Below are 26,912 nucleotides of genomic sequence, written 5' to 3'. Positions count from 1 at the left end.
GGAAACACCTGGTACCTTTCATGTATCTGTCTCGACCTCCTGAAGTCCAGCAAGCTGTAACACCTTCTTACTCCCCCCTCCCATACCTGAGCCTGCTTGGGACCCCTGGTGTCAATCAAGCAAGTAGGGGGAGAAGCTTGGAGAAGCCTCTTCAACTCTTTGTACCAAAGAATAATAGCATTTTTCTACAGCCTGGAAGCACAGATGCATATATGAAAGGTATCATGTGTCTCCCTGATTTAACAGAAACTAACAGTGTCAGCAGTTTGGAACATGAATTACAGCTGACAGATTCCCTTTAATAATATTACTAGTACTAACATAATATTTATTTTATAGGGGAACTATCTAGACGAATCTAGATGAAACTAACTAGACAGATCTAACCTGCTGATAGCCCTCTATAGCACTGGAGAGACTGTGGAGGATGGTATGTGTGTTGCCTTCCTTCTCGGTGCCGGTCCTGCGCTGTTAGTCGAAGTAATATTTGCTCCGGTGCACCGCCATATTGAATATCATTAGAAAAAGAGGGGCAATTACGCTCCTAACAGTGCACCGGAGCGAAGTTTACTCTGACTAACAGCTCAGGACCCGTCTAGGCACTATAAGGGGCTATCAGCAGGTTAGATTTGTCTAATCTGCTAATAGTTCCCCTTTTTAAAAATAAGTCCTCCTACTGCTTGGCTCATTCAATGTACAGTAGCCAATGTGGCTACTGATCAGTCCATTGAAATTACTAGCAGAGCATGAGATGGACTATATAACCCAACAGTCATATTAAAGCTATAAAGGGATAAACACTTGGGCCTTCTTTTCTGGGTATTATGAGAAGAAGCACATTTTGATCTTTGCTACGGGTACACCTGTGTTCTATTTAATCTTCTATGTCTATGTAACGCATCTTGGATGGATCTTTTTAGTTCTTTGTTAGTAAAATACATTTGTTTTAGATGCAATTTACATATTTATATGCATAAGGCACATAGATTAAGGTGGGAACTTATAATGAGCAAGACCCCCAAGACACCAGTGTTTTTTTTTTTTTGTTTCTATAGGCTCATGACATAGAAATACAAATCTGTAAATAGATATGTGTTTAGATTTGGCTTATGGCTCCTAAATAAGCATTTTTATTTTTTATTAAAAATGTCAATAAAATAAAAACATTTCCATTTACAGTTTCTGTTCATAGTTCTTAATGTATTACCACCATTCAAAAAAACTCTTCACATGTCATAGAGACAGACATTTCAAACGTTTTAGGTTTTGATGAGAAGGGGGGGGGGGGCAGATCCCCACTAATCCCTAGAATGGGTGGAGAATGAAGACTCAACTAAGCGCTTATCTTCCTGTTTCTCTCCTCAGAGTGGGATAACATTACGGAATCTGTGCAAATAAATTCCGCTGTAGCTGACGAAGGCTATATGCCGAAACATGTCCTCCTGTACCCTATGATATTTTTGCACTGAATTAACAGTCATAATTTAACTTGGTGAGTGCCAGGGCTCTTTCTACTGCTATACTTGGGATGATGTCCTACCACGAGCACCACCTCCACCATTTTACAAGATTCTATAGTGTGAACATACCCTAAGACAAGCTCCATAGGTTTTCTACAGTCTCCTGCAGGTAAAGATGCACTTGAGTTATTCTCTCCATTCGTTCTAGAGATTGGTAGAGATCTGAACACCCAAACCTTGACCAATTAAAACTTTTTTTTTTTTTTTTTTTGAATGATAGTAATACTTAAAGGTGTAATAATATATATATATCGCAGGCACATTTGTAAGCCTTTTTTTTTTTTTCTAATAACATTTTTGATAACAGGCCAAACAGGAACTGTCGTAGTACTAAAACAGTGAAGCAATGTAATTCATGTGATGGTGTGGTGGAGTGAGCCTGATACATGTTAATAGAATTCAGATTATACCACTGCAAGACGTGCTCCACCTGTAAATTCTATTGATTTAATTAGGTTTTGTTTTGTTGTGTATTTGTGTATCTTTTTTTTTTTCTTTTGGAGTATAAATGGTCATTTTATAGTGCTGACCATCTCTACTACCCTCTGACCAGAAGCAAAAGCCAATTGGGACGTTTCCCGGGAGTGTGGTTATTTATGGACTGAGTGGATAGTTGGAAAAGAATGGTGTAGAAAAGGTCAAAACATTTCTTTTAGTAAAAATTAGAAAAATATTATTGTTTTTGCAGAGGCTCTAAAGAACTTGGCCTTTTTAAAATGCATGGTCACACCCAAACTAGAGAAATAGTTCATGAAGTTCTGGACTCTTTTAGGCAATGGCTGAATAAAGTTAAAGGGAATGTGTCATCAAAAAAATGACCTTTTGTTTTAATCACATTTTTAAGTTAAACATGTCTCTTTTTTTCCACGTTTGGTAATTTTTAAAAATTTTAAAAATTTGACTATATAATAAAATAATCCTGAAATTCTTGCGCAGTTCATATTTTGGCAAGTAGGCATAGTAATAGCTGACATTTTCTTTTCAGTAAAGACTACAGCTAGAGATGAGCGCAACTCGAGTCTGATCATTTGGCATTTGAATACCAGTGGCTGAAGAAGTAGGATACAGCCCTAGAGAGGCTGGGAAAACATGGATAAAGGCTAAGACCTATGGCTGTATGCATGTTTTCCAGAACTCCCAAGGGCTGCATCCAACTTCTTTAGCTACCGGTAATCAAATGCCAAAAAATCGGACTTGAGCTTGCTTGGGTTGTGCTCATCTCTATTTACAGCAGTGTCCTATTACTGTTATTACCATCACAGTGAGTGGTAGCACCATTATGTAGATAAGACAGGATCACAATATAAATTATGGTTGAAGGTCAGTGTCACCCCTCCTTGCACAATGACATGGGTACAGGTCACAGAGCATGCCTAGAAATGTTTCTCATAGAAATGAATAGGGACAGCTTTAGTCTGTTATCCCTATGTCCCTAAAGCTTGTTGTAAAGTATATTTTTAAATGCTGTTAAAAACAGACCAGACAATTAAATGAAAAATTACAATCAGAAAATAGACAAATTATGAAAAAATTATGTTTCAATATCTAGATTTATTCATTAACAAAAAAATTCTGTTCTGTGATCTGGCTGTGTCACAGAATGGCCGGTGTCAGTGAAGTTTGTGCAGTACCGGGCGGGGGATAAACTTCAATACTATTGAATTGGGATGCGGGCGCATCTATGTGCGCCCACATCCCAATTCCCCATTGAACGCAAAGGAGAGTGCGTCCGGAGCCGCACACTCCATTGTGTGACCTGTCAGGCTTGTGCAGCCGCTATTCGATGAATAGCAGCCGCCCAAAACCGACATGTCAGTTTTTCGTGCAGCCACTAGTGATCGTGAGTGTATACTATGTGCACAAAGTTCGGCCCAGATCCCATAGACTGCAGTACAACATAAGTTTTGTCAAATCGGCAACAATGGCCGGGATTAATACAAAACTTATGTTGTGTGAACATAGCCTAAAGGGGAACTATCAGCAAGTTAGCCTAATCTAACCTGTTGATAGCCCCCTAATGCCCATGCTGCGCCAAGGAGGAAGGTATGTCTCTTACCTTCCTCATCTTTGTTGTTCCCATGCAGTCAGTAGTTGAATGCAAAGGCGGGAGCACAGTTAGGAGCACTGTCCTGCGTCCATCACGCCAATCCAGCCCACCTGCTCAGTTGATTTTCATTAGAAGGAGCGGGCCAACTTTGCATAATGGGGGTGGTGCAGTGCTCCCAACGGTGCTCCAGGCCGTCGATTCAACTACTAACTGCACGGCAACGGCGCTGAGGAGGAAGGTAAGAGACATACTTTTCTCCTCGGTGCCCTGTGCACATTAGGGGACTATCAGCAGGTTAGATTAGTCTAACCTGCTGATAGTTTCCCTTTAAGTATTGAGAGTGATGCCTAAACATTGTGAGTGACAGACAAGCTGCTTATTATTCAATCTATTGACGTTTAAGAAATGTTATTTAAATGTTGTCACGTTTCCTTTGAAGCTATGAATGCAATGTGCTGCATCTCATTATCATATATTTCTCTTCTTGAGTTAAGACCAAGAAAGCCTCAATCCAGAGCTATATTTGCCATTAGTCACTTGTGGTCCTGTGCCTAGGGCAGCAATGTTGGGGAGGAGGGATGGAGGGCAGCAATGTTGGGGAGGAGGGATGGAGGGCAGCAATGTTGAGGGGATAGAGGGCATCAATGTTGGGGGGGATAGAGAGCAGCAATATTGTGGGGATAAAGGGCAGCAATTTTGGAAGCATGAAGGGCAGCAATGTTGGGCAGGGATGGAGGGCAGCAATGTTGGGGGGTGGGGGTGGAGGGCAGCAATGTGTGGAGGGATGGAGGGCAGCAATTTTGGGGGAGATAAAGGGCAGCAATGTTGGGGATGAAGGGCAGCAATGTTGGGAAGGGATGGAGGGCAGCAATGTTGGGGGGTGGAGGGCAGCAATTTTGGGGGGATAAAGGGCAGCAATGTGTGGGAGGGATGGAGGCCAGCAATGTTGGGGGGATAAAGGGCAGCAATGTTGGGGGATGAAGGGCAGCAATGTTGGGGAGGGATGGAGGGCAGCAATGTTGGGGGATAAAGGGCAGCAATGTTGGAGGAGTGAAGGGCAGCAATGTTGGGGGGTGGGGGGCAGCAATGTGTTGGAAGGGATGGAGGGCAGCAATGTTGGGGGATAAAGGGCACAAAAAAGCTTTCGCTTTACAGCTCTCAGAATAGACTTTGAATTTCTAGAAAGTGATCTTGCCATCAATAACACAAAACCACTTGTGACCTGAATTATATCCAGTTCTTTCCCTCGTGCTGTCCTCAAGTTCCCCTTTTCTCATCGAATCTACCCTCCTTCAGCAATAAGTCTTGTCCATCGTCTACCTGTTTTGTACTATTTGACTTGTTTGCAGTTATATAAACCTGATATATTAGTCCTTTTATGCCTCTATGTATTTTTAGATGCAATAAACAATTCCTGGAAAGAATGCGAGTAGAAGGAAACAACAATCTAAAATGCTATTATCTTTGCTGGGTTCAGCTATCCTTAAACATATGACTAAGCTGCATTTTTTGGAGGTTATGGCCTAATACCAAGTATGCAAAACCACATTCTAGCTCATTGTTGGTTAAGGGGGACATACATATTTATACTTGTATCCAATGGCTATGGAATCCTTTCATATCGATGAAAACCTGCTTATCTTTTCTAATCCACAGCTTTTATGGTGCTTAGCTAAAACAAACACACCAAGATTCCAAATCTTTTTGTTATGCTTATACGGAACCTAGCACAGTACTTTAGATTTTCTACACTTTCTACACCTAATTTTTAGCCCTGGAATTGTTTCTCATATGTCATAAACGGTTTAATAAAACCTCATAGTTTGTGCCATAAATCACATTAGAAACCGGGAGCAACAGCTGTACCACTTAAAACACCTGAAAAAACATTAAAATCTTGCTCTATTTTCAAATATATTGTGTTAATGAACAAAATACAGACCCCACACATACTGTGATCAGGGCTAGAACTATTTAATGCTTTTCATCTATTTAATCCTATACTTTAAAGGGAACTTGTCACCCGGGGTAGAACCCACCTGACCCCCAATAGAGCGCCCAATACTTACCTCCTCCTGCCATTCCCACTTCTGATGCCACACCTGCCACAGAGAAATCAACGCCAACTCGGCCTGAAGGGTGTCCTTTCTTGAAAAATAGGTCAGGGTGCCCCCATAGAAGTCTATGGGAGCTTCTGGGGTTGGGCAGGTGATCACTGCTTTAGGTCCAACACTGGGGAGGGAGACAGTAGCACAGTACACAAGGAGCCATGTGGGTACATGTAGGGTACATGGGATGTATGTGAAATGTATGTTTGCATACTAGATCATATTAAAAACACTTTTTTTTCCTGATCAGGAAATCCTGAAGGCATTTCCTGATGGTTTCCCGAAGGTAAAAACTGATTACTGCCAGGAAATCCTGATGGTTTCCTGAAGCCTTTGAAGGCCTCCTGATTAGGATTTTCTGACAGTAAAAAGTTACATGGCCATGTGAAAGGGGGCTAAGGCTGTGGTTAAACAGTCAGTGTTTTAATTGCAATTATTGAAGCCATAGTTCAGAACAGATTATAAGTGAAGAACAGGTCATAAAGGAAAGAGATTTCAGTTTTTGTTTTATTGTTTTTTCAAATCTATTCCTTGGTTAGTTTTTATTAATTGCAATTAAAAACCTAAATGTGTGAGCACACGAAGAGAGCTAATGTGTGTAGGAACAAGATTAGATATGTGAGTGTTAAAGGGATTGTTCAACTATCAGCAAAAAAAAATAAAAAATGGCTGGTGTTGTGTCTAACTCTTATCTAAGTATCCCTGCCAAGTTTTGCTGCTATATGATCTTTTTTGTGGCTGCTGTGGAGCTGTTCCCTACCATCCATATTCTCTTCACTGTCTGTTTCATATTGTGTTTGCCTGTGAGATCTAAAACTACTGAGGCCAGCATTTCATGTGTGCAAGCCAGCCCCCTCAGTAATGCCCACTGCTGCTAAGCCAGCCCCCTCAGTAACGCACACTGCTGCTAAGCCAGCCCCCTCAGTAACGCCCACTGCTGCTAAGCCAGCCCCCTCAGTAATGCCCACTGCTGCTAAGCCAGCCCCCTCAGTAATGCCCACTGCTGCTAAGCCAGCCCCCTCAGTAACGCACACTGCTGCTAAGCCAGCTTCCTCAGTAACGCCCACTGCTGGTAAGCCAGCCCCCTCAGTACCGCTCACTGCTGCTTAGCTAGGCCCCTTAGTAACGCACACTGCTGCTAAGCCAGCCCCCTCAGTAACACCCACTGTTGCTAAGCCAGCCCCCTCAGTACCGCCCACTACTGCTAAGCCAGCCCCCTCAGTAACACCCACTGCTGCTAAGCTATCCCCCTTAGTAACGCCCACTACTGCTAAGCCAGCCCCCTTAGTAATGCCCACTGCTGCTAAAACAGCCCAATTGCCACCTCCTAACCTCAATGAGGCCAATAAGATCAGCCCAGGATATGACATTACACAACCCAACAGACACCCACAACCCCTCCTGCCTCAGCCTGCAGAGGGAATGTAACCATCACACAGTGAATTATCAGCCCCTGTGTAAATCAAACTGAAGGGCATATGTTTATGTTATTCCTGCACAGGCTTTCATCACAGCTGGATAATTGGGATCTTATAACACCACAGAGACAAAGAGAGAGCGAGAGGGATGCAAATAAACAGAGAGAGAGAGAGAGAGAGAGAGAGAGATAATAATGCACTTCTTGATAACAACCACCCAACTTTCCCAGGTGCAGATAAACCAAGCTTAGAAAGTAGTTAGAACTACAGCCATTAGGATGAGTTAAAGACATGTCTTTAGGGTGCCTTCACGCATACCCGATCCACAGCGGATTTCACCCATGGACGGAGACGTGCTCGCCCGCCACAGTCCGCCAGCGGGTACGAGCTGCGGAATGTGCGATGGGGTATCCGTCGCCATTCCGCAGTGTGCATGTACCCTAAGACAGAGAGGGACTGTGATTGTGCTAGGCTTTGTTAGCTCAAATACCCCACCAAGTTGAATTTCTGCTTACTTTGCTTAATATTTACCATATGAAGGGACTGCTTCAGCTACTTAGCAGGGAACTATAGAAACTCTTCATGCGTGTGTGTATGAGACATTATCAAATCAATTATATGTTCTAGAAACTTGGCTATCATGGATTCATGGATGTAATTATATGTAGCTTTTTTCCCCTATTATCCTATTTGGCTTGACCAATGGTGCTGATTAGAGATGATCGAAGCAGCCAGAAATTTGTTTCTCAAGCTATGCATATTTTTGGTCAAACTCGTTAATATTCGCAAATTGAATCTTAACGAATTCCATTAAAACAACCAAAACTATAGTAGCTACAATACTGGGACTATTACAGCATGTTAAAGCATGTTGTTGTAAAATTGTCAAAATGACAACAACAAAAAAAAAGTCAATCACCCAATCAATTGTAACCTGGGTGGCATCCGTATTTAAAAAAAAAAAAATATATATATATATATATATATATATATATATATATATATGAATGACTCATAGGTCATAAGGTTGGGATTCTAAGCAACTACAACCAGGAAGAAGGAACTGCAGAACTGTCTCACAGTAAGGCAAACCAGAAACGGCAAAGTAAAATGGCTGACAAGCGATCATGTGATTTTTTTTTAAGGGGTTGGGCATACAGGTGCTAGTTGTTTTTTTTTTACCTACTCAACTTTATTAACTAGTATGGTGCAGTCAGTAAAAAAAACGGATTTACGTAAATATGGATGCAATACAGATGCCCAATCCGTAATTCTTAGCGGATTGTACGGGTGGATAGCGGGAGGACTCTACGGACTTGAAAACAATACTGAACATGGGAATAAGGTCTTAGTCTCACCCTGCTCTGCTCTAGCTGCCTGTTGCCATCTTGCTCTCTCCTCCACACACAGCTGACTGGCCACCTCCATTTACAAACCGCCTTATATAGAGGGGAGGGGGAGGAGCTGACATCACAGAAAGGCCTGCAGATGATTGGACGGGTGCTAGGGATTATGGTTAATCCCTTTCTCCTGTCCAGTGACGCTCCAGACAGCATGTGCAGAACGAAGCAAATTGACAGCTCGATTTTCAGCCCCAGATTTCCTATGCGCATCTCTAAAAACTGATAGAGATGAGCGCAACTTGAGCATGCTTGAGTCTGATTGTTCAGCATTTGACTACCGGTGACTGAAGAAGTGTGATGCATCCCTAGGTAGTCTGGGAAAACCTTGATACAGCTAGTATGCTTACTGGAAAAAAATCCTTGTAGACATGTATTCTAAACTTAATCTGTCAAATGTATATTAAAAGGGCACTCTTTTATAATTTGTTTGGCCCTCAGAAACCAAAGAAGATTAGAGATGAGCGAACCAGGTTCGGGTTCGAGTCGATCCGAACCCGAATGTTCAGCATTTGATTAGCTGGGGCTGCTGAACTTGGATAAAGCTCTAAGGTTGTCTGGAAAACATGGATACAGCCAATGACTATATCCATGATTTCCACATATCCTTAGGGCTTTATCCAAGTTCAGCAGCCACCGCTAATCAAATGCTGAAAGTCTGGGTTCGGACCGACTCGAGCATGCTCCAGGTTCGCTTATCTCTAGTTTGGATATATTATTTTTGGTATCTAAATGTGTTCTTGTTATATAGTCAATAGACTTGATATCAAAGTGGTCTACAAATTGAATTGAATTGAAGTTTATAAAACAAACTAATGGTGCGTTTACATGAAGCAATAATTTGCCCAATCGATTTCGAAGTAACGATGTGTTTTTTTTATAACAATCAGCATTTAGACGGAACGATATATCGTTTGGAAAAATCGTTATTGCGATCGTTTTAAGATCGCTTAAGCCTATGTCACAAATAGGGTGAATCGATGAAAGACTGTTTACACAAAGCGATCTGCGAATTTTTAGCGAACGACCAACGACGATTTGAGAACATGTTAAAAAATCACAATGGACGTTTTCTTGCTCGTCGCTTGATCCATCGCTGTGTTTACACGAGCCGATTATCGCTCAAATGTGATCGTTAAATTCAAACTATAATTTTTCTGTGTAAACGCAGCATAAGTCTATGGTCACACAATATTTATTTTGCGTCCTTCTTTTTTGATGGCCATTATTTTGATGCCATAAGACATTCGTCTTTTGATAGTTAAGGGGCGCAAAAAATGATCATGGTCATTATTTACGTCCGTAATTAATGAAAGACGGATGACATTGTGTAACAAATAGACAAAATTACATTGTTTGAACATAGCCTAAGAGATTTTCTGAATTTCTGAAAAAATTACAGTAATTGCGGGTGGGTACTAATAAAAAAAAAAAAAGCTACCTTTACAGTCGTAGTCTCATAATATAGGATTGTTTTCTCTAAACCTTAAATAGGGACCTGCTACAGCATATGGCTATATTCACACATAGTATTTCTGTTTGTCGTGATGCAATTATTGTCCTAAAAAACAACTTTTAAACTTGCAGCCCTGTGCTAAACTGGCGTGGCCTAGAGTGTGTGTGGCCAAGGTTTGTGCCTCTCTGTCCCTCCTCCCTGTCCTCTTCACCATTAGGAGGGCCCCTGGGCAGGATTTCTCCTATTCACCACTTTTATGAACACTGCACATGGGCCTTAATGATTGAGCCCATGTGCAGTGTTCAGACAAGTGATGATTAGGAGAAATCCTGCCTGGGGCATTCCTGGTGAAGAGGGTGAGGAGAATGGACAGAGAGGCATTGCAGGCCTAGGGCATATACACTCTAGGCCACGCCAATTTGACACAGGGCTGCAAGTTTAAAAGTTGGTTTTTGGACAATAACTGCATCATCTGCCGAACGGACCCCAGGACAGATCTTGGATTAAAAGCAGCTATCTGACGGTATAAGCTGTTTGGGGTTGGTGGGGCAGATTGTGGTTACAGAGTCGCTTTAAAGTGAAAAAGTTGACAGATCTTTGCTGTATCAACCCAGAGCTGCATTCAGATTTTTTTGGCTTGCTCTGTCTTTCATGGTAACAGAGTTCATCTACTCTGCTCCTTGATAACATTATATAACAAAATTCAACATATGTGCAGTCCATACCATTGTAATCAGTGGGTTTCTCGAAACCATTGTAAGCGCACAGTCCTTTAGGATTCTGGTAGTAAATAATTGGCTACAGGTCAAGGTCTTCTTTTCATATATAGTTTTTTTGTTAGTAAAGCTGAAGTGTCAGAGCTTATTTAAGGTTTTACTTTATGTATTGTTATAGATTACAATGGAATAGTTTCCATATGTTGCATGCACATTTTCCCATTGTTAAACGACTATATCCTAACAATGTTTAGACAATCTGACATCGTTTCACTGCCATCGAGTGCATCTCTGTACTCTACTAGCCAATAATGTCCAGAAAATGAGTTAAATACAAGAAGACATGCAAAGTCTGAGCCATTCCTTAGCACTTTCTTAACATTCCTTGACACCGATCATCCTTCACTATACTACCATATCACTCTGTAACTGTTTGCAGCTGTAAAGTGATTGATCTGTGCTCAGCTGCCAGTAATGTGTGAAGAAACAGGTACAGTATATGCTTGAAGAATGTGCGAGGAGTGAACTAAAAGCGGCATTAGGAACAGAACCTATAGACATAACCAGAGTCTAGTTAAATATTTAAAGGAGAGGTCCAGCAAAATTTTTTCTTAAAGTATTGTATTGCCTCCCAAAAGTAATACAAATTACCAATATACACTTATTATGGAAAATGCTTATGAAGTGCTTTTTTCCCCTGCACTTACTACTTCATCGAGGCTTCACTTCCTGGATAAAATGGTGATGTCACTTCCTGGATAAAATGGTGATGTCACGACCCGACTCCCAAAGCTGTGTGGGCTTTGGCTGCTGGAGAGGATGATGGCAGAGGGATGCTCAGTGTCCCCCCAGTGTCCTGTGTCCCTCAGTGTCCCCCTGCCATCATCCCCTCCAGCAGCCACAGCCCGCACCTTTTTAGGAGTTGGGTCGTGACATCACCATGTTATCCAGGAAGTGACATCACTATGTTATCCAGGAAGTAAAGCCTTGATGCAGTAGTAAGTTCAGGGAAAAAAATACTTTATAAGCATTTCTCGTAATAAGTGTATATTGGTGATTTGTACTTTAATAAAATTTTTCACCGGACTTCTCCTTTAAGACCTTTGGATAGCACTCAAAAAATACAGAAAATTATTACAGCTCTTCTGTATGTTTAGAAAGGTATAAAAGTTACAAAAAAACTAGGCAGGATATAATGCCCACCTCTATAGGTTGGGTGAATGTTTTCAGTATCATATCATGACTTAAAGCGAATGTATCATCAGGTACATCACTTTTTATTTTTTTATTTTACTACAGTACCCAGTCTGTGCCAGTGCATGGATCCTGAGGGTGTGGGCCTTTTTACAAAAAACGCAGTTTGGTTCCCATGCTTGCTGCCGTTCTCTTCTGTGCACTGGTTTGGCTCTATGCACTGGAGGTGGGCCATATCCCCTCTCCTCTTTTATGCACATCAATAAAAATCAATGGAGGCACATGACAGAGGGGAGGGGATATCGTTACACTGGGGGGGGGGGGGAGTTACTGTAACTGGGTCATCTGATCACTAGCCTGACCCACAAGAAAATCCCAATGTTTAATGTCTCAGTGGGAAGGGGTCTGTCCTGGGTCAGCTGACTTCCTGTGAACTACACACTGACATCAGATTTTCTACTCCAGGGATAAAGAACCTTCGGCCCTCCAGCTGTTGCTAAACTACAATTCCCATCATGCCTGGACAGCCAAAGCGAAGGATATACAATATTAGTCAGTTGTACCTTTCTTCACGCATTGGAGCGAAATGTAGTAAAATTCTGTAAAAACTGTATCTCAGATCTTCATAAAACATATCTAAAAAATGCAACTCTACATTATTCTCATATTTTTTTTAACCTACACAAAAATAAGGTCAGCTACGTTTTTGTGTACATTAAAAAAAAGGATGTGTTTTGATCCATTTTTTTTTTTTTTATAATGGAAGTCAAGGGAAAAACGGATGCAAAATGCATCTGTTTTTCATCCTGTTTTATTTTTGGAAATATGGATGAAAAAAACGTAGTGTGAACCCAGCCTAAGATAGATGCTGTTCATAAAAAGTCAGGTCACTGACCTTCCCCACACAAGATATCAATCACTTTTAACGTCTATGGGTTGCATGTACTTTTCTTGAACTGGGTTTCGGGAAATATTTCCAATTGGTCCCATGTTGCTGAAATATAGAATATACAATCATAGCTCTCTGAAAGGCCACAATGTCAAAAGCGCAGAAAACCAGGTAACACTAATACTTAAGGCAAAATCAATCTTACAGACCTTATGTAGACAAGTACAGGAACTAATGAATGTCTGCTTCTGCCGTGCCCAATTGGCACCATTCCTTACGCTTTACAGCCCAATCTACGTCAATGTTAGTCCTGATACTTTCCAGCCAAACTGGCATAGAAGTTAGGTTCCTTGGCAAACAAAGACACTTTTTTACTAATGTAATATACAACCTTTGGGAGCCAACAAAAACCATACGAAATTATTATTCCGTGTAAAAAGTAAAAAGAAACTGGAGAAGAAAGCTGCAGTGCAAAGGATTTAGAGCAGACGATCACTACTGTAGTAATAAATACCCGCTGGTACTGTCAATGAAACCGCTTTATAACTAGCCGCAACGATAGCAAGCTGGATAAACTGTGTGCATTTTCCCGGAATAATAATGACATAGTACTTTTATGGACCTTACTAAAAATATACACTACAGGGATTCAGCAATGTACTGATGCCGTGAATACATTGAGAAATGTGGCGTTCGGTGTCATGCCGAGCGTGACTTATTTATCTCAATTTTCTGACACTTTGGGTTTAAAAATCAGTTTGTCATGAATTATTATTAAAGGGTTTCTATGGTTTCAAACATTATTTTCATCATTTAACAATTCTAATGTGTAGCTTATAATGACTGATCCCGATATCCACAGCTGGGATAGGAGGAGATGCTGTTTACAAAACTTTCTATGTAGGCAATTCTATAGGGTGCATTAACCCTTTGTCCTCCCTACGGCCTCTGAGTACCTCTGGATTGTGTGAGGCCCAGCCATCATTAACACTGTGTTGTCTGTATACATGTATGTTTTCTTATGAGTAGTCGAATCCATTAATTTTAAGTGAAGAAATAAAGGTTATATATTAACCCTTTCATGGCGATGGGTCATTGATCCCCCAGACATCAGCTTATGGTATCCTAATGATCCCATAAACTAAAGTCCCTAGCTCTGCCCCCTTTCCTTTGTCCCCTGTCGCTGTTATAATCTTGTAACAGTGGCAGGGGAGAGAGGGGAAGGGGCAGGGCTCACAGCGCGTGCTGGCCTTACCTGCCTTCCTTCTCAGCTGGCCTCCAAAGCTAGACAACAGAAGCCGGAGGCTTTCGGTTTCCATGGCTACCATTGAGGAGTTGCAATCACATCACAGAGCCCTGATGGTTACTGGACAGAGAACTCTCCCTCTGTAGAGGGAGGATTCTCTGTCTGAAACCCTATAGATGCTGCGGTCATGCTGACCACAGTATCGATAAGGTTAACTCTCAGCACCGGAGCGCGGCTTCAGTGCTGAGAGTTGTGTTGGGTCCCCGGCAATCACTGATAGCTGGGACTTACCGCGGATGACACAGGCACAGTTTCTGTGCCTGTGTCATGAGGAATCATAAATTAACATTGCTGCAGCCTCAGGCATAGGCCGCAGTGACGTTAATTTACAGTGCAGCGGTGGGAGGGGGTTTAGAATTGTCCTACGGTGGTCTACGGATTTTGGCAACTGTATATAGCCATATGAAAATTTCTAAAATGTTTAAATAATGAATGTTATAGTTAAAGGGGTTGTCCAGTGGTCGACCTTTCTTAATATACTGCTGTCCATTCATATAAAACTATAAATGTGTGACCCTTACCTTTTGTACTCCTCTGCTGTCGCTGGTGTCGCCTGCTGACTGCAGAGCCTCCACTTACAAAACTGACTCATGCCTGGAGTGACATCCCACTCAGCCAATCACTGGCTACGGGGTTGCCCAGTCTCAGTCAGTGATTGGCTGAGCAGGCTGACACTTCCAAGACAAGTTTGTCTCTGAAGTGGAGGCTCCATAGTCGGTGGGGGACAAAGGCAACAAAGAGGGAACATGGACAGGTATGGATAATATGTTTATTGTTTTATATGAATGAGCAGCAGTATATTTACAAAAAGGCTGACAGCTTTAAAGAGCCATACAAACTCTAAAGGCCATGGGCCCCTTTAAATTAAAATGTCTGCTAATTATTTTCTTTTTGGATTTTTTAGGCCTATCCCTGCATTAGTGACAAAGAATGTGAGGTTGGAAGATATTGCTACAGCCCTCACCAGGCTCCTTCCTCGTGCATGGTCTGCCGAAGAAAGAAGAAACGCTGTCATAGAGATGGCATGTGCTGTGCTGGGAATCGATGCAACAATGGTAAGTAGTAAGATGGACAACTCCCGGCATTATATAATATTTGCTGATTATTGCTGCCATTCTGATAATGTGCCAGCCTAAATACAATAAATTTGAATTTAAACTTTCTAAATTCTTGAATATTGGAAGACTTCTGTGTATAATGATTGTATGACAAAAGTTTTTTAGCCTTTATGTATCAGGCACATTGCTGCCTTATTATTTTGCAATATATATATATATATATATATATATATATATATATATATATAGTTATACTGTCAATAAAGACAATGAGAAAACTGGTAGATATATGATGGTATGAGATAGAAACCATCTAATGTAACTAATACTATGTTAAAAAAAATAATAATTAAAAAAAAATTGAAAAAGTAGGTAGACTTAATGAATGGTAAAATTATATAACTAAAATAAAATTTTAATAATTCATATATGTACTCCAAGTTGCCAACAGTCCCAGATTAACCCGGACTGTGCCAATTTTGGGGAGACAGTCCTGGCAAAACCATGTCTTGGGAGCTCCGCCCCCCACAGCAGGAAGCCACACCCCCACACCTTTAGTGAAAAGCACTAATGAGTGCTTATAGCTAACAGTGTACTGACACAGCAGGGAACCATAAACAACTGCTGTGACAGCATCTCTTGTGGCTGCAGGCAGTAGAGGAGTCGCTCTGTGCGCGCCTGCGTCCGAATTCCCCACTGCTCACAATGGAGCGTGTGGCTGGAGTCGTATGCTCCATTGTGTGAACTGACAGGTTTAGTTTCTTGTAGCACTGCTAGGGATCCCAGCCAGGATTCTATGCTTTCACATACAACGTGTTGTGCTGAATAAATCTCTACATTTCTCTATAAATTTCTACAACACATACGTTGTGTGAACATAGCCATAGGCTGTATCCATGTTTTCCAGGACTTCCTAGGGCTGTGTCTTAGTTCTGCAGCCAGCAGTCATCAAATGATGCATGCTCGGGTTCAGACAAACCCAAGTGTGCTCGAGATTCGCTCATCTCTACTCATTACCCATTAAAATGGGGAAGAGTCCACCCTGGAATAAACACCCACTCTCCTGGAAGCCAATAGGTGCTATGTAATCTGCCTTTATATTATGTATTCCTATATGTGAGGCATTTGGTAGTTTGGGGCTAAGCAGTCACTCAGTTGTGAGCTCTGCTGCCTTACTTCATTACAGTCCTCAGGTAAAATCTGGCAACATCTACATGAAGGTCATATGGGTTTTGTTCTACACTCCAAAAAATTGTGAAAGGATAAGTCTCTTTAAAGAAAAGATGACCCTATCCTGTGTTTGTCTTAATAAGGCTGGGTTCACACTACCTTTTTGCAATCCGTTTTTCTCAACCGTTTTCTTTGCGAAAAATGGATGGAGAAAGCGGATGCATGTGTGTGCATCCCTTTGGATCTGTTTTTCCATTGAATTCCATTATTAAAAAAAGGGATCAGTTTTTTTTTAATGTGCACAAAAACGTACTCAACCTCATTTTTGTGTCTGTTAAAAAAAAAACTAATGAATTATTTTTTTTAACGGAAATCATACCTATGCATCCGTTTTTTCCATCTGTTTTTCCTCCGTTTTTTGCAAAAAACAGATTGCAAAAAATGTAGTGTGAATCCCATTTAGATTGCGAGCCCCATTGGAGACAGGGATAGGTGTGAATGGTGACAATACTGTGCAGTGCTACAAAATATGTAAGTAGCAGAAATAAAGCAATACACATAACCAACAGAGATCGTGACAAATTTTCTAGGCCAAAACTTGGGGCGGCATTCTGAAAAGTCAAAGCTTTTAACTCCTTTGTTTCTATAAATTACTCGAAAGGAGTCAGGACTAGTGATTTTAAAGGAATAACAGTGGAAAAAGATTTATTATAGCTAACAGAGCAATAGGTCCCTGTTCTAAATTTCCATCCAAGTCTTCATATTTCACATAATTAATTGGCTTTAAGTGTTCCAAAAAGCCAAACCCCAAGATAACAAAATGAGTACACAATGCCATAGATTCCTATTATATACTTCTATAAAAATCTAGAATTATTTTGGCAATATTGTAAAATAACTTTGCCAAAGGATATCCCTTTTGGTGGTATAGGTTAACCGATACTGTTTCCACTCAAAAAGTAATGCCAGTGGTTTATTGCTGCTGAATACTACAATGAAAGGGACACATACATATTTCAGTGGAAATTGGGCTGGTCTTTCTAATGTGTGTTCTGGCAATGTCAAATCTAATATGGTTGATGATACATATTCACAACTTCTTATTCCCTTTAACACATAAAAGGTTTTGTGTTCTTGTAGGTAAAACTTACGTTATCACATCATGCAGATGCATAGCTATTGAGATTGTAGAGGTCATGATATTAGTAGTGTTAAGCAAACTTGCCGAATGTTCTGGTTTGGCCTCAACCCCAACGCTCAGCATTTGACTGCCAGTGGCTGGAATATTTGGGTGCAAACCTATAAAATCATGGATACAGTCACTGATTGGCTGAGCAGGAAGTCACTCTCATCTCTGGACTGACCGCCCGCTCAGCCAATCAGTGACTGACTAAGAGGGGACAGCGCTGTAGCCAGTGATTGGCTGAGCGAGCAGTCTTTTACACTGGTCTGAATAGTGACAACCCACTCAGCCAATCACTTGCCACAGTGCTGTCCCGTCTCAGTTAGTAATTGGCTGAGCACTCTGTAGGCAGCTGAGGACACCAGAGACAAAGAGGAGGACATCAGGGGAGCGTGGACAGGTAAGTCTTGCACCAAAATAGCTAAACAATTGTTAGGCTGTTTTATTGTGGTTTGTTTTCAAATCAACTGATGTCAGAAAGTGGCAGAGATTTGTAATTTACTTCTATTAAAAAAGAAATCTCAAGTCTTCCAGTACTTTTCAGCTGCTGTATGTCATAGACATAGATATGTAGTACATACAGTACTGGAAGACCTGAGATTTTTTAATAGAAGTAAATTACAAATCTGTGTCACTTTCTGACATCAGTTGATTTGAAAACAAACCACAATAAAACAGCTTAACAATTTTTGGTGCAATACTTACCTGTCCACGCTTCCCTGATGTCCTCCTCTTTGTCTCTGGTGTCCTCAACTGCCTCCAGACTGCTCAGCCAATTACTGAGACGGCACTCAGTTAGTGTCCACTTTCTGACACCATCTGATTTTAATTTTAATTATTTTTTTTTGTGTGTGTGTGTGTGGGGGGGGGGGGGTGCCCTTAAAGGTTTGGTTCTCGAGTTTGCAAATATTTTGACAAAAATTCACGTTCCTGGCAAACCGAAAACTTTGCTCATCTTTAGTCATGTTACTTTATAAATTTATTACAATAAATGTAATATATATATATATATATATATGCACCAACGTTCTTGTTGGGAATTACTGGACTGTCGAAGATACCACAGGACTTCATGAAAGAGCTTGTAGAGTCCATGCCTCCATAGTTTGGAGCTGCATAGGAAGGGGGGTGGGCGCATGACATTGAGGACAGACAGGACTTTTTGATGATAAAACGAGCACTGATGCTTTCTAATCAAAACTAAACATTCAGTGTGGAGGGCTGGGCCCATTGGCACAAATTCTATAATAAGAACGTGTGACGTAGTAAATAAATAACATAGTAGAGAATAACAACAAGTACACTGTGAAGGTAATCAAAAGCTGATGGTATGCCTAAAAGATTCTAAAATATATCCATATGTTTCTTCAAATGAAGGAACATTTTTAGACATCTTCATGTTTCATGAGCAGGAGAAATGCTTTTAATTTTAAATATCTGGGTGGTCACCCTTGCCATTAAACATGCTGCAATGGAGATTTCTATGTATCATTTGCAAAGAATTGAACTGTTTAATTGGGATGATTGTGGGGAAATTGTGGGTTTTCATCCAATGTATAATATTTTTTTTTAAAAAAAAGGAAATCTGTGGGCAATTCTCTATCCTCTCTCAAAAACAGATTTCCTCAAATTTCCTCTAATCCATGTCTTTCTCTGGAAAAAAAATGTTTTTGAATCAGCTGGCATCAGAAAGTTATTCAAATTTGTAATTTACTTAAAAAAAAAAATTTCAAGTACTTATCAGCTGTTGTATACTCTGCAGGAAGTGGTGTATTCTTTCAAGTCTGACACAGTACTCTCTGCTGCCACCTCTGTCCGTGACAGAAACTGTCCAGAGCAGTAGCAAATCCACATAGAAATCCTCTCCAGCTCTAGACAGTTCCTGTCACGGACAGAGGTGTCAGACTGGAAAGAATGCACCACTTCCCACAGGGCATACAGCAGCTAATAAGTACTAGAAGACTGAAGATTTTTAAATTGAAGTAATATACAAATCTGTATAACTTTCTGATACCAGCTCCCCTTTAACAAATTCTTGACCATTCCTCGTGTATCACCACACAGGTATTGTTTATTATTTTTTTTTATTGTCGAAAGCATTTTTACCTTTACCTATACTATATCGGAGCTCAAAAATTATAATTATATTATACTATTGTGTTCCATTAAAGTCTATAAAAAACAGCTATAAGTGCCCGCATTGTATAAAAAAAATCACCATAATTTTAGTGTTGGAACTATGGGGGAGATTTATCAAAGAAGACAGTGGACAAAAACAATGGCTTAAAGGGGTTGTCCAGGAAAAAAAATTATTTAAAATTAACTGGTGTCAGAAACCTATATAGATTTGTAATTTACTTCTATTTAAAAATCTCAAGTCTTCCCATACTTATTAGCTACTATATATCCTGCAGGAAGTGTTGTTTATTTACATTTAGAAACAGTGCTCTGTGCTGACATCTCTGGCCGAGTCAGGAACTGTCCAGAGCAGTAGCAAATCCCCATAGAAAACCTCTCCTGCTCTGGACAGTTCCTGACTCGGCCAGAGATGTCAGCAGAGAGCACTGTTTCTAAATGTAAATAAACAACATTTCCTGCAGGACATACAGCAGCTGATAAGTATGGGAAGACTTAAATCTATAACAAATCTATATGAGTTTCTGACACCAGTTGATTTGAAAGAAATATTTTTTTTTTTCCTGGACAACACCTTTAAGCAATAGTAGATATAAACAATGGCTCAACCAATGTCAAATGATATATTGTAAACAAAATGGCTGACCTCATATAAGTATCTGGCCTAAAATGTCCGTGAAGTATGTAATATTGTATAGAGAATGTGAGAGAAAACCATAACCAGGTGTTTTTTTTTTCTTAACAGGAATCTGTATCCCAGTAGCTGAGACCATCCTGACCCCTCATATTCCAGAACTTGAAGGACGTCCTAAGAAGAATAGTCACATGTCTAATAAGGATATGGGTTGGCATAATATTGGAAGGCATCATTCCAAAATGCCGCATATAAAAGGTAAAGTTCTTTATTTTAAAGACATTTTCTGCTTAAAGTTAAATTGACAAAAATAGAGATAATGCAACAGCAATTGACAGAGGGAGAATAAAGTCCTGCCATTTCACCTGAACCCTTCCCTGCCCTCTGTTTAGTAGTAATCCTGCCATGAACTGGAGAGTTCAGTTATTTAAGCAGGTTTCTAGGGCCAGGCTTCTATAGGTTTTTCTATTGGAGCCTCACCCAAAAGAGACAAGTGATGTCTGGACCTCACCCAACAGAAACAAGTGAAGCGTTGACCTCAACCGACAGAGCAAGGTGTTGCCTAGACTTTACCCAACAAAACTAAAGGTTGCCTGGACCTCACCCAACCGAGTAAGGGAGGTTTCTTGGATTGTGCTCCCCACAGTTATGATATATTTATGGATTATGCTGAAGATGTTGTTAAAGGGAAAGTAACAGCAGGTTAGACAACCATAGTGCACAGAACGCTAGAGATGATCGAACAGCGCAAATTTTTAGGTTTGTTAGAACTCGAACCATCGCAATTGACTCCCGCTGCCTTCACGTTCCGTGGGGAAGGCGGAGACAGCCCGAGTACCGACTGGAAAACAGGGATACAGCCTATTGCCTAGGCTGCATCCCGGTTTTCCAGGCGGTACTCGGGCTGTCTCCACCTTCCCCACGGAATGTGAAGGCAGCGGGAGTCAAATGCGATGGTTTGAGTTCTAACGAACCTGAAAATTTGTGCTGTTGGATCATCTCTACAGAACGCTAAAGATGAAGGTAGTTTGCTTACTTCCATCCTCAGCGCAATCTTGACTTTAATCAATTTGTAAATTTGGTTATTTGGTAGAACTACCGCCCTCAGTGCACCCATCTGCGCCACCGGTCAGCCCTTCTTCATGAATATTCATCCAGCACTCTGCGGTTATGAACGCCGTTGTGACGTCACTGCAGAGTGTGACCTCTATATTCATGTAAGGGGAGGGGCCGATAGGGCAGATCAGCGCAATGAGGGTGGTAGTCCTCCCTCAAACAGCTTAATTACATATTCATTTAAAAGTACCTGCCATCAAAAATAACATGTGGCATGTCATTAGACTGTGGACACCCGCTCTGCTCAGGCAATACAGCCGTAGAAAGACTGCAGCAGCCAGCTCTCACTCTTGAACCGAATCTCTGAAACAGCTGTGTCCATCAATGGAAGTCTGAGATTATTTTGACAGTAAGAGCCAAGGAGTGGATAGTGCTGCTGCCACATTCTCTCTCCGACTATACTTCCTGATCCCAGTGGGTTTCAGCACTGAGACAAGGTTTGAGCAGTACCTGTCAAAAATAGAGAGGAGCGAACTTTCAAAAAGTTTGGTTCAGCAGGTTCACTGAACTTTGATGTAAAGTTCGGGTTTGTGCTGAACCGAACTTTAACAAACCGCAATAAAACAGCTAAATGCTTGCAAGCGCTTAGCTGTTTTACTGCTGCTTGTGAAGGCCGCTATTTTACTTACCTTTCCTCACTCCCCCAAAGTCCGTCTTCTACAGTCTCTTTTTCGGTGAAAGTCCGCCCAGCAAATCAATGGCCGCAAGTGCTGTCCGTCCCAATCAGCCAGTGTCTCTAAAGTGACAGCCAGCTCAACCAATCAGTGGCTAACTTGAACAGGACAGCACCACAGCCAATGATTGGCTGAGTGGGCTGTCACTCTAGATACAAGAGTGACAGACCACTCAGCCTAGCACTGGCTGCGACGCTGTTCCGTGCCAGTCATTGTTTGACTGAATGGGCTGAAGCCTCAGAAGACCAGAGGAGGACACCGGGGGAGGGTGGCCAGGTGAGAAAACTCTTGTTTTTTTTTCTATGAGCGGCCGCCATCTTGCCAAACTTGTTCCGAACTTTACAAAACTTTACAAAAAAATACAAAAGGTAAGAAAATTACCCTCATTCTCATCGTTCTGTGAACATAACAGCAAGTGTCTTCTAACCTGCTGTTAGTTTCTCTTTAATGAAGGAATCATTGTGTAACTGCTTAGTACTGGGCATTTTCTGTAACCAAATTGGAATTAACTGGTTTATATTTGTTGGCAGGGCATGAAGGAGATCCCTGTCTGCGCTCAACTGACTGCATCGAAGGCTTTTGCTGTGCTCGACATTTCTGGACCAAAATTTGTAAACCTGTATTACGTCAAGGGGAGGTTTGCACAAAACTAAGGAAAAAGGGCTCTCACGGCTTGGAGATTTTTCAGAGATGTGACTGTGCTAAAGGGCTATCTTGTAAAGTATGGAAAGATGCCACATATTCTTCAAAATCCAGACTACACATTTGCCAGAAAATATAAGCACGCAGCAAAGAGCCACTGTTCTAACAGACTGAGTTTGACCTTGGTACATGATGGGGACGTTGTTGTTGTTTTAGCGTCATCGGTACTGGAGAAAATAAAACACTGACATGAATGGAAATCTATATATTTGAACTGGATCTATCGGAGCTTTTCTGTGTAAATAAACATTCTGCGACAGTGACATTTCTTAACGAAAACTGACATTTACTATTGTAACAGTGCATGCCCACTGATTTTACAAAAATGTATGAAATTTATCTAACGTAGAAATAATCTGTTTGTGTATTCTGCTTTAACAAAATCCAAACCTATTTCTTGAGTTTCCTGTGCATTGGCATAGGGTTTTTTTTCCATAGAAAGCAATGCAGATCATGTCCAGGGAATACAGCTATAATAGTGATGAGCGAATAGTGAAATATTCGAATATTCGATATTCGTATGAATATCTCCCAGATATTCAAATATTTGATCCCATTAAAGTCTATGGGAACAAGTATTTGTTTATTGAAAAACATTTATTCGACCGCTTGGAGGAAACAAACGGAAGTAGGGGGATTTGAACGCTTATCGAATATTTATCGAATATTCGGCAAACTATTCGATAATATTCGATAGATTGAATACCTTACTATTCGATCGAATAGATATTCGATCGAACAGTATTCGCTCATCACTAAGCTATAACATTTTCTTATGATGATCAATTGTAATGGATCAGAATTACACTATATTCTGTTTTTTGTCAAGAATTTTTTTTTTTTTTTTCCAGAACACAGAAATTTGGCTCAACCAATTACTGGCAAGTTCCATATACATCTGAGAGCTCACTTATGAACAGCAGATCTATAGAGCTTAGAGAGTGCTCAGACTGTGCAGAGGAGATCAGTATTATTAAATTAGACCAATTAGGAAGGACGCATGCCTGCCTAACACACAGTCCATTGTAATGGTTAGTGTCCATGTGTCTGCTGTCCAGCATGAAATACTACAGTAATTCCTTGTGGCTTACACAATGAGAACATGGTATTAAAATGATGGTGATATCGTAGTATGAAGATTACTATAGTGCAATGAGGGGGGAAAAAACAAAAATACCAGATGCCACTTTATCACCAAAGTGTCTGTCTGAATTATAATTGCCTTTGTTACTTTTTGCAGATATATACAGTATACTGTCCCATATAGAAGCACATTTCTTTACAGTTTCTGACCATTGGCTTTCAAACAGAATAAAATATATGTACATTTTACTGCATTCTATTGTGTCTCATTGTATGGACTTTACTTATCATATGTATGTACTGTCAGTGTACAGTGAAAAACTGTTCAGTGTACAGTATTAGTGAGTGTACTCACTGTATATACTGACAGCAGCTCCCTGTGTACCGAATAGAGCTAAAAGAGAAACAGATCGCTGATCTGTTTCTCTTATGGCTCTACTAGGCATTGCTCCCACCTAGCCAGAATCCTGCTCCACACTGATGAGGGGCAACAACCCAAAACAGCTGTATGTGGATGGATACCTGGCCTTGGTTTTTCCCTTGTCATTACATAGGGATAGGGCCACTTAATATGGTGCTTTTGGTGGTTTCCATACAGGAGCCACCCCTTGGCTGGGTCTTTCCCGGAGGGATATCTGGCTAGTCCTGTGTTTTGACACTCTTCAATGAGACTCCACAGGCTCTTCTTTTGCATATTCATAGAGCTAAAATCAGACTCCTCCAGGCTGTGATGCCTTGCTCTCTGGTAATAGTGGTAGTTAGCCCACGTAACTCTTAAATCATGCAAATGTAAATATTTATTGTACAGTGAATAGATACAAGTTTTTACTCCAACTGTTGTAGTAAGTACAGAAGAGACCATAAGAGCAATGTTTCGGTCCAGACAGAACCTTCCTCAGGCCATGCGGTCTCTGTCATGCAATAAGGAAAGAAGAGAAGAGCCAGTGGAGTGTGCTCTCTGGTAAGTCTGTCTATAAGATGGCCGACATGGAGGAGCATGTGACCATGCCCCGCCCCCCAGTGTCCACCACTGAGCCTGTATATGCCTATGGTTGACACTTGGGGTGGCGCATGATCACATGCTTCTCCATGTCGGCCATCTTATGGACAGACTCACCATAGAGCAGGGCAGCACAGCCTGGAGGAGGGGGGTCTGATTTTAGCTCTATGAGGTGCACAGGGAGCTGCTGTCAGTAAGTAATGTGAATACACTTACTTATACTAAACACAAGGCAATTTTACTATAAAGTGGCCATTCTCTTTAATGGGAAAATTCCAAGTTGCAAGTATTCACAGGATAAGGAAACACTTACAGATTAGTGGGGGTCTAAAAAAGCTTTTACATGGGACGATTATCGTTCAGAAGCTTTTCTAGAAATTCATACAATTTTATAGCATTCTTAGGATCAGCGGGGGCCGTTATGGTTAGAGCCCCACAAATCCACAATTTATCTTCTATCTTGTGGACTTGCTCAAATGAGACTGCCCATTTAATTGATATTGTACAAGAGGACTTGTCAACATTCCTGGCTTGTTTTCTTTAGTAACTTTTAGCATTTACCATAAGTTCTTTAGTGTCTTTTCTTTAAGAGGCACATTTGTAGATTTCAATTATTATTATTACTTTTTTTTTTTTAAGAAATAAACATTATATGTTTAAATTATGTTTTAATTAATGCATATGGCCACTAGGTGTCTCCCTTCCTGTGAAACTGTGGTCCAGGCCCCCCCCCCCCATGCCAATATGTGGTCTTTCCTCTGTTCAAAATAAGACACCAAACACAGGAAGTCCCAGTCCTTTGCACTTTACCGCAGACATGGCTTAGTATAGATTGACAGCCATTCCTGAGCGCACATGGAGCGGGAAAAGTCTTCACTGTGCATATGTACAGCTGCTGTGCTTCCACATTGAGTAGCAGAAAATCCCGGGGGTACTTGCATTGTATGGTCAGCTCTCCTGTCACACAACACCAAAACCTCTGTAACCGCTCAGTGACATTATACTAACTGAATTGTTGCATAACAAAGAGCATTGTCTTCTGGTAAGCTGCAGAGCTGATAATATAATTAGCAAAAGTTATTCGAATAATTAGCCCGTTAATTTAATTGCCCGCAGTTGATATACAACCTGCATAATGAACAGGTGTCTTTGTGTGAGCGCACAAAAGACTGGGACTTCCTGTGTTTGGTCTCTATTTTTGAACAGAGAAAAGACCAAATATTGGCACAAGGGGAACATGGAGCACAATTTGGCCATATGTACAATGTTGATTAAAACATAGAAAATTATTTAAAAAAAGAAAAAGCGAGGATATAGCAAAACTGCTTGTGATTACAACCCCTGTTGATTTCTAAAAAAAAATAATTGTGACAGGTACACTGCTGCTCTTCTGTTACTCCTCCATGAATGTATAGATAAATCGACAGCTTGGTTTTACCATTTTCTTTGTCTATAGGGGATGCCCCTGCACCATCTCCAAAAGCAGTGAGGGTCTATAGTTAGTAGCAAACTAGATGGTGACATTGATAACGGTAAGATCTACATCTGGAATACAGACTGAAAATTATAATAAAATAGCAACAATAGTAACAACTATAGTTTAGCTACATAGTCATATTATATATGGTGTCAAATATTTAAAGTGTCACTGTAGTTTAAATTCAAGTTTTTATCATGAAAAAGCAGTTTGAAGCTCTCCCCCTGTCTTCATTATTTTCTATCAAGAGGGGAGGGGTGGAGGGAGATGAGGCACCAAAACAGGACAACAAAGAGTTAATTTACAGCTACATCACCGGCTATCTCCTCTGACAATCAGCACTAACCTCTCTGACCTCTGAATACTTTCATGCAGCTCCCACTATGTAATATTTTGTTCTCTGCTGGCGACTTATCTCCCTTCTCCCCCCTCCCCTCTCCATAGGTTACACAGGGCTCGACTGATGTAAAAGAGTCGAGATTTCCTGATAATGAGCAGTGAATGAGAGAGAGGAGGTAGGGGGGACCTGGGGAAAGTCTTTTTGAATGCAGATAATGGCATATTTGCCTAATAAACCCAATTACAAAGTTTCTTAAAACCACCTGTACTATTGATTTCTGCAAAT

The 26,912-nt window shown here is 40.8% G+C and overlaps 1 protein-coding gene across 1 annotated transcript in view; it reads left to right on the top strand.

The window, feature by feature from the left end:
* DKK2 (dickkopf WNT signaling pathway inhibitor 2) overlaps positions 1-24,040 on the top strand; it is an 80,914-nt gene extending 56,874 nt beyond the window's left edge. Inside the window, exons 2-4 of the mRNA XM_069978442.1 lie at positions 14,959-15,109; positions 20,347-20,493; positions 22,556-24,040. Coding sequence (XP_069834543.1) covers positions 14,959-15,109; positions 20,347-20,493; positions 22,556-22,806 — 549 coding nt within the window. The 3' untranslated portion in view covers positions 22,807-24,040. The remainder of the gene's footprint in view (positions 1-14,958; positions 15,110-20,346; positions 20,494-22,555) is intronic.
* Positions 24,041-26,912: the final 2,872 nt, after the last annotated feature.

The sequence above is a fragment of the Dendropsophus ebraccatus genome, chromosome 7 (genome assembly GCF_027789765.1).
Source record: "Dendropsophus ebraccatus isolate aDenEbr1 chromosome 7, aDenEbr1.pat, whole genome shotgun sequence".
NCBI classification, from domain to species: Eukaryota; Metazoa; Chordata; class Amphibia; order Anura; family Hylidae; genus Dendropsophus; species Dendropsophus ebraccatus.
This window is presented reverse-complemented; position numbering and strand designations above follow the sequence as displayed.